At 37.7% G+C, this 13,784-nt stretch overlaps 2 protein-coding genes across 2 annotated transcripts; one reads left to right on the top strand and one right to left on the bottom strand.

The window, feature by feature from the left end:
* Window positions 1-916: 916 nt before the first annotated feature.
* On the top strand, window positions 917-1,390 carry PHYBLDRAFT_102610 (hypothetical protein; the record flags this gene model as incomplete). The annotated part of the gene is made up of 2 exons (XM_018427734.1): window positions 917-1,174; window positions 1,235-1,390. Coding segments are annotated over 2 exons (414 nt in total), but the record flags the coding sequence as incomplete, so codon positions are not given.
* A 218-nt stretch (window positions 1,391-1,608) lies between these two features.
* PHYBLDRAFT_57710 (hypothetical protein) lies at window positions 1,609-13,735 on the bottom strand (the record flags this gene model as incomplete). The annotated part of the gene is made up of 37 exons (XM_018440246.1): window positions 1,609-1,965; window positions 2,047-2,191; window positions 2,261-2,334; window positions 2,395-2,622; window positions 2,680-2,789; window positions 2,857-3,007; window positions 3,067-3,133; window positions 3,204-3,350; window positions 3,432-3,570; window positions 3,639-3,762; window positions 3,821-3,913; window positions 3,989-4,279; window positions 4,343-4,751; window positions 4,831-5,027; window positions 5,089-5,196; window positions 5,271-5,354; window positions 5,418-5,580; window positions 5,653-5,773; window positions 5,834-6,033; window positions 6,117-6,279; window positions 6,327-6,395; window positions 6,469-6,754; window positions 6,863-7,276; window positions 7,334-7,450; window positions 7,514-9,654; window positions 9,691-10,261; window positions 10,385-10,865; window positions 10,947-11,548; window positions 11,619-11,836; window positions 11,912-12,221; window positions 12,373-12,522; window positions 12,592-12,660; window positions 12,726-12,824; window positions 12,899-13,222; window positions 13,320-13,432; window positions 13,514-13,591; window positions 13,639-13,735. The coding sequence occupies 37 exons, from the start codon at window positions 13,733-13,735 to the stop codon at window positions 1,609-1,611; spliced, it is 9,510 nt and encodes a 3,169-aa protein (XP_018286066.1).
* Window positions 13,736-13,784: the final 49 nt, after the last annotated feature.

Raw genomic sequence — 13,784 nt, 5'->3', positions numbered from 1 at the left:
GATCTGGAAATAGCCTTGGATGGGAATCTATGTTTATTTATAAAGTGAATTTGAAACATGTTTATTAAAAGGAGTTTTCTCTTTTTGGTGAATTTAAGTTTCAAAATAAATGTCAAATACAGAAAAATCATACTCTAAAAAAATGAAGCAAACAAAAGGAAAAGTTAAACATTTGAATAAACAAATTTGCTCCTCTTCTAAAGATAGCTTTATCTCTTTAATAGTCTGGACATGTGTATAATGTGTATACATACTGAGAAATTAAAGCGTTCATGTTAATGTTATAGCAACCAGTTGTAAGGTCAATGGTTTGTCATCTAGGAGGCTTTGCATATTTAGTTATTTTTTTTTTAAAAAAAAAAGAGGTAAAAAACTAGTTTATATGAATAGAAGCATATTCACTTTTGTCATAGATAATTTTAGAATGATAATAGTAATAGTAATAATAATAATAATAGTATAAAAAGCTAAAAAAGGGCCAAGTTGGTTAAAATATCTTTAAAAGGATAAAACTTTTTCTGCACTCTATTTGTAGTATTAAATTTCTAAAAAAGGATGTTTTTTGAAGTGAAGGTTAAGTAAGATAAACAAATAACAAGACAAGACAATCTGCCACGGAATAAACCTTTGGCAAAACAAAACAAAGAATAAAGAAGCCTTCCAAAAGCATTCTTTTTAAGGTTAATACACTCAGCCACTGTTTATATTTACGTAAGAGTAATGTTTTTGAAAAATACTAATCTCAAAGGTATAAATACCGGTTCAATTGTCAACTGGAGAATAATAACAACAGCTTCTTAAATATAATAATATGCGCTCTTACACATCTGCAATTATCATTGTGTTCTGCCTTTTGGCTGCCTCAATTGTCCAAGCTATTCCAGTCCGTCTATCCAAGCGCGGAACAGGAGCTGCCATCCACGTCAACTCTGCCTCTGCCTTCTGCTCTTACCTGCCTCCCAACCCAGGAGAGAACATCTCTGACACAGAAAATGATGCAGTCCCATTTTGCACAAGCACTTCCCTAGCCTCAGGATCAAAGGTCTTCCCAACCGGATTCATCAAATCTGCTCATTATGTGTCGACAGGAACTTATTCTCAAGTCACTGGCAAGATCGACCGTACTAAGTACAAGCTGTCTGCTTCTGACGGTGGAGGACAATACGACAACAAGGTAATATAATTGATAATAAATTCTATTAAAAAAACGCGTTTACTGATAATATTTATTTAGGATCTACCAAAGGGAACATGTAATGGCTACAAGTACTTTGTTAATCTTATTGAGCCTGATGCCAATGTCTTCTGTATTCGATGCTGCTCTAAGTCAGCTGATTGCAACCTTGGAGTTTCCACATATGGATGTCAAAGAGTTGTTCCCGGAAACTATAGTTAATTCCATAGCTTTCGTACATGCTTATAAACAACACATGTATTTTTCCAAAGTTTTGTGCTCTATATGTACTTTTTTTTTGTTAAAGCCGTTAATAACTAGTTTTCTTTTCAATAAATCTTTATAAATTCAAATAAGAATCCCAAAGTCTTGTTATAAGCCAGTTTTACAAGAAAAAAATATTATTCAATTTTATTATATAAGCTTTGTCTTTTTTAGTGACCAGGTCTACGGACATTGTTGTACTTAAGTACTGCTTCTTCGATCTTTCTAAATAGCAGCTCCCGAGTCTTCTTATCTGGGATTACAAGGAAAGGTTCCCATTTATCATTAACCAATTTAATGGCAATACCTGTAGATTGACATTTAATTGTATCAATTTCAGTAAATGGTTCCTGCCATTCAACCATAAGTCGGCGTGTTCTCAGCAGCATCACACGATTCGAAGTTAGCATTGCAACTCGTTCATCGCTCTGGACGTGACAATGGTAGATATAACTATCTTGAAAATATTTTCCATTGTCTACTTCTCTTAGCCAATGTTGACCTTGAGCTTCTTTCGTAGAATAGGGCTAATAAAGGCATATAATTATATCCAGAATGTTAGGTACGGAGGAGCTAACTGATAAAATATACTTTCATATCAAGATTACCTTTAGAATGCCATCGTTTCCTATATAGCGGGGGTACCGAATACGTTCAATGTCATTGACATCCGTTGGTGTAGCCGAGTTACGAATCCCTTCAGTCACATTGCTTGCCAAATCAAAGGCACCAACAACTGGTTTTGTCACAGCACTATATTGCTATGAGTAAGCACAAGAAGTAGTATTTACTCTTTTGTCCCTCTACATGCTAGTTACTTACCCAACAAGTCCTTTTCCAAACCCAGTAAAAAATCCGCTGACACCTTCTTTACTAGCCCCCTCGATAGGACGTGTCTACACATTTTTTATTAGATTTAGTTCTTCTATGGTAGTACAAACGTGTTTAAGACTTACCACAAGTCCAGTCATTCCACTTGCTATACTGTTGGCAAAATAATTGGCTCCCTGGGCTACACCTACTAAAGCATGTCGAGGCTTGTTTCTCGCCATATTCTGACGACGCTTATCCTGATACTGGCGATCCATAGTTGCTACGGACAGTCCTTTACCGATACTTCCAGTAAATTTAGTAAAACTATCCGTTACTCCAAATACACTCTTGCGCACAAATCCACTAAAACCCTGTTCTCAATTTCATTAGTAACACAATTCAATCACGAACGCTCCAACAAAACGTACTCTTGCAATACCAAGTCCAAGATCTTGAGGACGGTCACTCATAATAAATCCTTGCCAAGGTTCATAAAATAGCTCAGCGACACCCGAACTCAAATTGTTGAAAAGACCAACTATGTTTAGTGTGAGTAGCTGCCATTAGCTTTATCAAAACCATAGCATGCTTAAATTAGCACATACCAGGATTTCCAAGGAAGTCAGCTGACCCAAGGACATTGTGAATTTGATAAATGAACTGATCGCTGTAATGAATAAAAATACGATTGCTAAGATCCGACCCGCTAGCTCGTAAATTCTCAACAGCCAAAGCGTTGAATTTCATAGGAGCGGCCTGCGTTCAAAAATATTAGCACAGAATTTAAAGTATAAGCTTAATAATATGCAACTCACATTAATATTTCCAATTGCCATAGTCAAGATGTTTACAAAGAACATTAGAGGAGAGTTTCCTTGTGGTCTAAAATAAAGGTAATATTAGTTCCCTGCTTCAAAAAGAGCTCAAACTTTGTAGTCTTTATCCTTTATACCTCTCATCAACAATATTTAATTGATCCGTTCGTAAGAATGAGAGGTCAAAGCGAATAGGCTGAATACTGAGCATTTCAAAATATAATTGTGCTACTCCATCTTCTAAATTAACATCCGGAATCTCATTGGTGTATTCCCACAGTTTCCTATTTATCAAGTCAAATAAATTATATTAGATATCTGAAGTAAAAAGCGACCTTTGCTTTTAAAAAATGTAAGCATCATACCCATCATCCACGACAGAGTTCCATCCTTCCACATTGATATGTGAAAAGTCCAAGATAGAATAAACGAAAGCTTCGTCCATTTCAACACTCATTTTCTGTAAAAGAACAGAGAAATATTTGATGTAAAGAACACCATGAGCTAGAAAAGGATATTTACTCAGTCAGTAAAAGAAAAATTTGAACAAAATAATGGTAACGGCGACTCACAATCATCCTTGACTCTATCGACAGCAAGTTGTAATGTGGGAAGAATCTCATGATTGCCTTCCCTGGTTACATTTGTAGGGTAAAGTAAGATAGGAAAGGCTGATCCTGGTAGTTGATTATCGATCTAATGGGTTGATTGTGTAAAAATTGATGCCATATTAATTCAAAATCGTGTAGCTTACCTGAATCCACTTTATACTCCACCGAAGGGATTGATAAACATTTGAATCCTTAAAGCTAACATTGAGCCCTCGCAATGTTATGTATGCAATTTCCTGGTGTAAGATATATATTTATTAGCGATGCGCTTATATATAATAGCTCAAATATACGAGAAGTAAGATACTTACATCAAGACGCCTGTTAATAAACGAAAGACCGATTTGCTTGATCTCGATCTTGAATATCAAGTTCAAAATAAGATTCATTTCTACAGCTTCAAACCCTTCTCGGACATTTGTATCTTTGAAGGACGTCGATGTAGACGTAGAAGGAGAAAGAGATGTAACAGAGGAGTTAGACCCTTGTGAGGTAGGTCTGAACAGACTTTCTGATTGAACAAACGGCTTCAGGTAGACATATTGGACCATATCAGATATCTTGATATCTATTGATGCAATAGCTGGTTTTCCTTCCCGTGTCTAGAAAGAAAATTAAGAAGAGAAATCACCGGGTTGATATATATATATACTACTGTTACTTACAGTATATCTGAAAGGTAACTGACTACCAATCTCTTGCAAATTAATGCTTCTTTCGCGGCCGTAAATGTTTAAAATAATCTTTTTATCCTTATTTGCAGGCATATCCCAAGAATATGGAACAGACTGATGAGGAGGAAGTCGATACCGTCTTGCGCTTTGTTGATGCATTCTGTTATCACTGAAATCATCCCGCATAATGCTCAATTCTTCTTGATAGAATGTCATGGTATCATCTGTCTCATTCACAATCCTGAAGGGCCAATTTTTACTGTCTTCTTTGGATAAAACAATAAATACAGTGGCGTCTTGAAGGATAGTAGTGACTCGCATGAGCATTGCAGTAGAGCCATCAGCACTATCTAGTCGAACATGCATTTTGCCAATGTCTTGGATATTAAATGGAGCTGACCTAATAAAGTGATATAGAAAGCAAAGATAGTGTTATTTTGTACTTTGTTTCCGGTAATATTGGACTATATAAAACATACCATCGATTATTTATTCCAGGAAGCTTAATACTCAACTGCTTCTCCGCGTTCCGACGCAAATTGTATAATGGTATTCTTTGATTTGGTTCTAGATCTTGATCGACTCTCGATTCTGGCTCTCGGTAACGAATGAATTCATCCATTTGGTTACTCAGAATAAACCGAGGGGTAAAAGTAATTACTTTTGATATCTTGTACTAATGTATAGGAAGTCAATATGTAAGAATATTATTTTAACTTAAGTAATACGACTCTTACCTTTCCTTGTCCCTCCTGGACACTGACACCGACATGAATTTCTTCCGTCTTTGAAGGACTTGGAACTGTAACATCATACATAGTACCAACAGCTTCAAAACTTATAGGCTACATATAGTCACAAAACATAATTTATCAATAAAAAAATTCTTTCTAAACTATTTTAATCATTTCACACATACTATACTCCACTCGGAACCAGATATTTGAATAAGACATCTATTTCTATTGTCAATCTTGGGATAAGAGAACATAAATGGCTCTGGCTAAAATACAGTTATAATGTAAGTATATTATAAAATATTTTGTTTTGTTTTTATAAAAAGAACCTTTACTCCAGGACGGCACACTGCAGTGTTTTGAGCGCCAGAAAACATCGAACTTTGCCATGCAAGCTTTGGCTTGAACCCAATTGGACATCCAGTTTTGTTGATCACGATATATGGACAGTATATACTGTATTTGCGAGCACCTCCAGAATCAGGAATATCCCTAAGGTTTTTATATAAGCAATATATGTCAGACATGCAGGCAAATAAATATATTGACTTTAGAAAAACTTACATAGTATTGATTTTGAGCGTGAGAAGTACATTATCCTTGCTTTTAAGCTGGAGTGTATCCTCTATATTCAAATCTTCTGTGCCTCTCGTGCTAATAATAGCAAAATCACTTGGGTTGTAATCTAAACACAAAAAGACAGCTCAATACCCAATAATTAAACGTGTCCCTATTATCTACTTACTTGAGTCCAATATCGCAATATTTAGTATGAGCAAGTGCTTATTTTTAATCACATGAAGTGGTGCCACACCTCCTTTTCGTAAGAAAGAACCAAAGTCTTGCTTAGCAGTTTTGTCAATAATTCTAAAGTTAAAGTCGAAAGGCAACAAATTCTCAATCTCTACAGGAGCGCTGAGACGAATGGACATAACAGGATAGTGACTTGAAAAAGAGTAAAACATTGTTAAAAAAACACCCTTTCTTTTTCAATTCACACAGGGTGTTTTAATTTAAGAGAAGCTTACCCGAATAGCTGATTATTCTTATCAAAACGTGAATGGATCTGGAACATAAATGGTGGCATATCTTCTCCTTCTCCTAAGCATTGTATTGTGCTAGGTTTTTCTCCAGGGCGAACAAAGTCTGTCCAGTGCAGCATTTTGTCTGCCCATTTATATCCAAATCCAGCTAATAAAGATATTTTAGTTTTTATCCATACACATTATTATACTTACCATCAGGTCGGACACAAAAACGATCATTATAGGCAGCTTCAATAGGAATGGCATAATCTTGGCCAGGGGCTACATGATTATAATGTTTAATATCCTTTTTTACAAAAAAATAAAACAAAAATAAGGTCAAAAGATAACTTACCGATTTTCTTTATATGCGAACAGGGATTCCCGCTCTTATCAAGCAAAACAAAGTCAACAGGCAAGAGTGTTTTATTCTCAATAACCATGGTTGATCGAATAGTAACAACCTTGACATTGTTTACAAGTTTGATATCAAACATTATATGATGTTCAACATCATTTATCATAGGCTGGAGAGGTTGCATTTTTTCGCCTTCTGTGTCCACTGAAATATCTCGAAGACTTTCCCACAAGGCACCTTCTAATTGGACATTCAATAAATTCTTGTTTCCAGATGAAGTGGTCTATAAAAATATGATATTAGTACAAGTATATACTAGTATTTTAAACAGGTAATATAATTCAAAGTATCATTTTCTTTAGCATGCTTTTTTATACTATCTAATATTTACCTCACGTCGCTTTCTCCAATCTTCAAACCACCATTCCATCTCTTGTCCATTTTCAAGACTCTTGATTACTGTATCTTTTTTGTCTCCTACTTTCGTACTCCAAACGTGCACCTTATAACCAGTGTGGTTTGCAATCCGATATGGCGCAACCGCACCACGTTCACCATGGTAACCATTGTATGATCTTTTATCCCAGAGATGCATCGTAGCCATTGCACTCTCAAGGAAAGTGTGAGTCACATTAAGATTAAGAATGTTATCAGACAGCAGCTCTACGTGAAGTGGGTCGTTAGGAAGCATATTGTTCCGTGATATAGCCAATTGAACATTCCATGGCTCTACTAAAGGCTCCCAATGGGAGTTCTTGATATTAAAGTAGTTTATATAAGTTGCAAGCTCCACTGTCGCAGAAAGCTAAAAGTAAAAGAGAGGACGTTAATAAAGCATAAAGAACACATAATATTTTCTTACTGAACGAGACCAGTTGGCAACATCAACACTAAATGGCTTTAGAGTCATGTCTACCATAGGCATTTCGTGAATCTCATCAATTAAGATGACTTGCATGCCTTGGAAAGAAGCTCGAAGCTACAGTAAAATATTAATGGCTTAATACATTGTATAAAAATACAAATTTTAAGCTAAACAAACCGATTCTTTTGCTTCCATAAACCTAGGTAGTTCATGCGCATGTGGTGTGTTGTTTGTTGACACAGTTGTTTGAGCAGGACTAGTTCCAGATAAAGCCGGTGGTTGACTACCAACACTTTTCTCGTAAAGGGCATACGCCTTGTTAAAAATATCTGTGATGAGCATTGCGTCTCGATAAGATAGACGTAGTACAAGTGCATCCACATCAACTTGCAAGTCTGTCTTGGGTTGTCCTTCAGGACCTTTGGTATCAATATTCATTGAAATAGACACGTCAAATGTTTGGATAAACTTGAGTGTCGATACATTACGCTTATCCATTCGACAAAGGAACATTCCCATCTGTCGTACAACAAGTGCTGTAACAGCCTGCCGAGATATCATGACTTGTTCAGCAGAAAGAACAACCGCTTCAGATTCTATGGTATCTGGATTGGCCAAAAGCACGAATTCCGCGCGGACTACGTTTAGACTATAAGACAGCTCAATGCCTTGCTCTACTACGGGTTCAGCAGCGAGATTCTCAGCCAAACCAGACAAGAACTCTTCTGTGTGCTTAGCGGAAGATTGATGGGAGGACGCGGGGTTATGGTTTTGGGTAAATGGTAACATGGCAAAATTCTGTAGCACAAAGGCATGATCAAGGGAAATAATAACTTTTGGATCATTAATAGTCATAATAGCTACACCACGGCGTACTGGATCAGCTGGTGAAAGGTCGAGCAGCATCTCAAATTGATAACCGTTTTCAATAGCTGGCATAATTTCTTTGTACTTGCTATTGATATTGGGACGAGAGTCATTGACAACCAGAGATTTAACCTTGAGGTCTGTCTTGATGCATCCCGTCTTAAGCATTTCTACCTGAACTCTACTGCCGTTCATAGCAACCTTCAGTAAACTATCGGGTGGTTGTGTCCAATTGTTGACGTCTTTGTTCGTAAAAAGCTCAAGTGCAATAGTCTGTGCATCGAGGTCCATACGGATCCGCGGTGGTTCTTCATGGTTCTCTTCATCCACATCGGAGCTCACATTTGTTCGAGAGTTAATATTAGTGTTTTCATCAGTTGTTGCTTGAAGCTGATCCTCTTGAGTCAGTAAATTCGACTGATTTGGATGAGTTTTAGACGAAGAATCGGGCTCTTCAGTCCCAGAGAATATTCTTGAAATCATATTAACCGCATCCATCAGAAATATATACTGGACTTCAGTCAAGCGCATCGAGAGATCAGAAAGCTTTCCACTAATATCCATATCAGGTCGTAAAGTGTTAATCTGCTGAGGGCTCTTGATATCCAATGTAAGGTTTGTGTTTTCAACAATTGGCAGCTCTTGTACTTGTATTTTCTTGGTGCTTGGATGGATGGCATGGAATGTAGACGTAACGTTAATGGCACGCAAGCCAGCGCGAATGGCATTAATACACCCGTCCTCTTCATCCACAAACGTATTAGATGCCCAAATCTCACCGAGATGTGCTACTACAACATCCATAGGATGATTATGCATTTCGGGGAAAAATACAACTGGCGTCTTGATAACAACGTCAAAATGCATTTTTGTAACAGCTTGTTGAAGGTGCTGAGCGGATTCATAGGCAGCCTGGCGAGCACGATCAAACATAAGCTTCATTTCAGCAAATTTACTAAAATAGCTCATAAAGCGAGTAATTGGCTGTTCAAGGAAGGTGAACTGAGCAGATCCCATACGAAGGTAGAGAAGTTGGTCATAGCCTGGATATATTTGTGGCCCGTTTTCTATAAAGCTTTCGAATCGTAAATCAATCAACTCTTCTCCCTGAATTGTCAAAAGGTCGGTCTGATGAGTATTTTTTGATCCCTCGCTCGTATCGTTGAGATCATCTGTTAAAGTGAAATTATCAAACTTGGCAGAGAGCTTGACAGTATTCTGTATCATAAGTACAGACATGTCACCGTGCGAGAGTCGACCTGTTGCAAGACGTACACCGTCATCATTAAGAATAAAGTTCACACTATCCAATAAAAGGTGCACATATATATTGCTAGGTTGTGGTGGTGTTGAATCTTTGGGTGGCACGGCAGAAGACCGTCGACGTTGATCAGCGTCTTTGGAGACTGATAATCTTTTGTCTTGTTGCCTGGAAACCCGTCTATCCTGTGCTTTGGGGTATGAAGCAACAAATGGGTCAATGGAACTTCTAGTAGGCGACTCATCCTCAACAAATGTATCCAATACAAAGCTATAGAGGGTCAAGACTGAGCTCTGGGTGACAATGAAGTTCAGGGTTGAGAGGGTTACATTGGCCGTCTGCTCAATTCCTTTATACTTATTTCGGTACTCGGGGCTTTCTTTGTCTACACGAATATATTCCACATGAACGAGTTCTGTTGGTTCAGATTTAGACTTTGAATCTGAAGACGGGACAACCATATTGTCGGAAGTAACAAGGTATTTGAACTCGTTTCCATGAGCCATACGATCGACCACGTTAAGAGATTCAAGCGAAAGTCCAATCGACATATCAAATGGGCGCATACAGTATTCAACTGAAAGATGTTCTAGAGTTACTTCACACAAAAGATCCTCAAATGTAGAACCTTCTTCTCTTTGTCGTCTTGCCATGAGCACATTTGCAGAAACCTTGTCTACCTTAAAATCAAGTTCAAAAATTTTCTGATTTACATGGGTCTCTTTCGATGTTTTTTGCTTCAATTGGGTAGCTTCAGTTTCTGCAGTTTCTGCCACAGACCACAGTTCATCCGAATCCTTTTGGCTAAGATCGCTATCGCTATCACTGTCGATATAAAGGTCACCATCGGATTGTTCCCATAGTCGGGTGTTCATAAAGCTCATACGACGTTGAGCATCCAAAGCTGCTTGTTGATCCACCTCTTCGTCACTTTCAAGATGATCCGGCTTATCATTGCCCAAAATACCAGAAGCTTCAATCAATCGGGGAAGTTGCATTAATATACGATACTTTGTGTCCGAGAAATTGACTGACAATAGTGGAAGATGACCAGACATCTTGAAACGTGTCAAGTCGTTCGACTTTGCAACAATACACATTTCCAACAAGAAAGTCATATCTATGCGATCAACAAGATGAAGGTGATTGTATTCCTTGGTAGGCTCTCGTACTTGAGCGAGACAAGTGTCAACTGAATCGCCAACAAGAATCTTCGTTTGCGTGAGCTGAATGGTAAACTTGTCGTACATAAATGATCTAAGTTGAACATAGTCTTCCGTGGTATATTCGGCACTTTTCTTGGACTTCATCTCATTGAATGCACCAGCAGGTGCCAAATTGCTCTCAATATTGATATGACCAGCGTCAACAACAATACCTCGACAATTCTTCAAGGAACAACTAATATTTTTTGTGTATAACAGTTAAAACCAACTTCCCTGATTCTGTACTGGAAACTATAGTGGATATAATTTTACTTACTTTTCTGGAATGATAATTACAGGAGCATCCATGTCCACTCGAAGATCTAAAGTGGTATGTCTTTCGAGAGCAAATGCTAAACTAGCGCGTGTCTGGTTTTTGATATCCTCCAATGTATCACCAGCAACCTCAATTAATGCATTAACACTATCAGCACTCGTTTCAGGAGGTCTAAAGAATTCAATGACGGCACTGATAGTAATAGGGTTGTACACAATATCAATATTTCGCATTACTAAAGCCATTGCGTTATCAGCGCGCCCATCTAGAGGTTTATGCTCGATTGCAAGCGAAAAGAAAGGATTCTTCATATTTTCAAACTTGATTAAGTGCTTGTCCAATTGAGATTTTCGTCGATCTTTAGGTTCCTTTTGCTTTACACCGATTAGTTTTTTATACTGGGTATTCTTTGTGGCACCATCGTAAAGGATCAAGTCACCAAGAGCAGCTGTAATTTTGAAAGAATCCACATATTGAATAGCGCCTAGCATCACTGTATCAAAAACAAGTGACACCAGCTCGAGAGGATTGTTCGCATGAGGCTCTCGTTTCAAAGTAAAAGAACCCTTGTTTAAAGTCGTACGGAGACAAAGGAGCATAGTCTAGATAATTAAGTTGGTTAGTACATGTATTCTTTTATGTAGTTACTCAAGACAAAATTTATATACATACATCCTTCGGAAACTCGATGGATTCTACAACAGCTGCCATATCTTCATCATATTCGATTGCATCATAGAATTCTTGCTTTTGTTCTTCAGTAATAACCAAGTCCTCGTCTTCTTCTTGCTGATTGGCTGTATTGGGTGTTGACCACCATGAACCAAGCCAGCCTTTAGAATTTGCAGCTTGAGCTGCAGCTGCCTTACGCTTTCGCTCTTCTTCGGCAGCTATACATATTGTTAGTACCTTACACCAGATAAATTATATATGCGTATGTATAGCTAGATATAATATTGCTTTACCTAATCGTTCTTTTTCGCGCCGAAGATGTGCCTTGGACCGACCTCTATAAAGCCTAATATCCTCATAGCTCAGCTTATGTTCAAGCTCACCAAGTTTCTGTTTTTGCTCTGGGGTAGGTTGACCAAGTTTATCTGCAACATAACAGTCAATATAATCCAGTCTATCTTGGCGTCTTTGTTTTATATGAGCCCATGTCCAGCGTTGGTTTCTTTCATGAATTTCCGACAGGACAGCATTTGCAGCAAACTGAAAGTAAGCACGCGGATCTGTGCGTGGTGTTACTGTACTAGGCGGATGTAGTTTCTGGTACTATTGTAACACACACATATACATTCGAATGTTCCAAAAAAAAGGGGGGGTATGAGTACAATAGGATGATGTATGACAAGTAGAACAAAATATAGTTTTACTGCTTCTATTGTTTTGTTTTGTTTTTGTTTTTGTTTTGACTGAATAATACCTTTTGCTTCTTAAGATAAGAGTGGAAGAGGTCTATCATGAGAATTGCATCTCTGTATTGTTCATCGTCAATAACAAATGAAAGTTCGTCGAACAGAAGAGTAGAATCGACCTTTGGTGTTTCACCACCAAACTTCTTGTTCAGTTTTACCTATAATTATTTATTTATATAGTGAGTTTTTTTTTTCGTTGGACAAAACACGTATAGTGTGATACCTACCCTTCCTGTGCCACAAACCGGCTTTAGAATATACTGGTGTTCTGGGGGGACATGCGTCTTGGTAGCAATCTATCAAAACGTTCCTTTTAATATATATATTAGGATTAGACTATTTATTTATTTTTTAGTCTTACTAGGCTTCTGAACCTCGTAAAACTTTCGTCATCTTTAAGATGAGACAGCGAGTATGTGTCCGTATTCCAATAGACTGACAAGGACTCCAATGTTGCCAACTAATAAAAAAAAACATTTAATGAATAAAGTCTTTTTTTTAACGTTTAACTAACAGCCAACTTTAACAGCTTACTTTGTGAATAGTATTAACAGCATCACCAATAGTTTGTGGGATCCAGTTTTCATCTGTGGAAATTGCCGATAGTTCGTTAAGAGTGATTCCGGCCGCAAACCGGTGACCAGGTGCTGATACTTCATCTTCATATCGAATATGAATATTTGTAATTGAGAACTGAAGATTATTGAGGATCTTTTGCATAAGTTGGTTGGCAAAGGTTTCATTCTTAGCATCTTCGGCTGCATTTGTGTGTTCTACTGGTTGATGTATCATTTCAGCGTCAGCCAATTTTCGCATCTTAGCTTCGTGTTGGCGCGCTTTTATTTCATCTGCCGTCATCTTGTATTAAAAGTAAGGGGTGAAGCCATAGAGTTGAGTTTGCATAAGGTTGGATTGAAAATTTGATTATGTAAAGTAAATACATCCAAGGACTTACGGTTGACTCATTCCGGGGTACAGCAAGCACATAAACATCGTTGATATTGATCATCACCGGTTTCCCTTTTAAGTTGGACCATGGAATGGTCAGGGTAAGCTCCCCAAGATAGCCTAACAATACAAAGTGTTTCTAGGTTAGCAAGATAGATATATTATAAGAATAGATGTATATATATATTTATATGTATATACCATGAAGGACGTCTACAGGCAAGTTGAGTTTATCGAGCGCTTCGCGTTTGAGTCGTAAGTTTCGGAGAACAACCTCGCCTACAATGAAATGTGAGCAAATGACTATGGCTAATGAGACGATTTACCTGACCAGATGCCGATCTGGAGTTGGTTGTAATTGAGGTTAGAGACATAGGCTCCTAGAACCTTGTTGAGTAGGGTCGAGACGACAGATTCCAACATGAGGAAAGAGATTAAAGAGGACTGGTATTCCGCCTGGCATCTTCTTTTA

Source organism: Phycomyces blakesleeanus, assembly GCF_001638985.1.
Source record: "Phycomyces blakesleeanus NRRL 1555(-) unplaced genomic scaffold PHYBLscaffold_26, whole genome shotgun sequence".
In the NCBI taxonomy this organism is placed as follows: Eukaryota; Fungi; Mucoromycota; class Mucoromycetes; order Mucorales; family Phycomycetaceae; genus Phycomyces; species Phycomyces blakesleeanus.
This window is presented reverse-complemented; position numbering and strand designations above follow the sequence as displayed.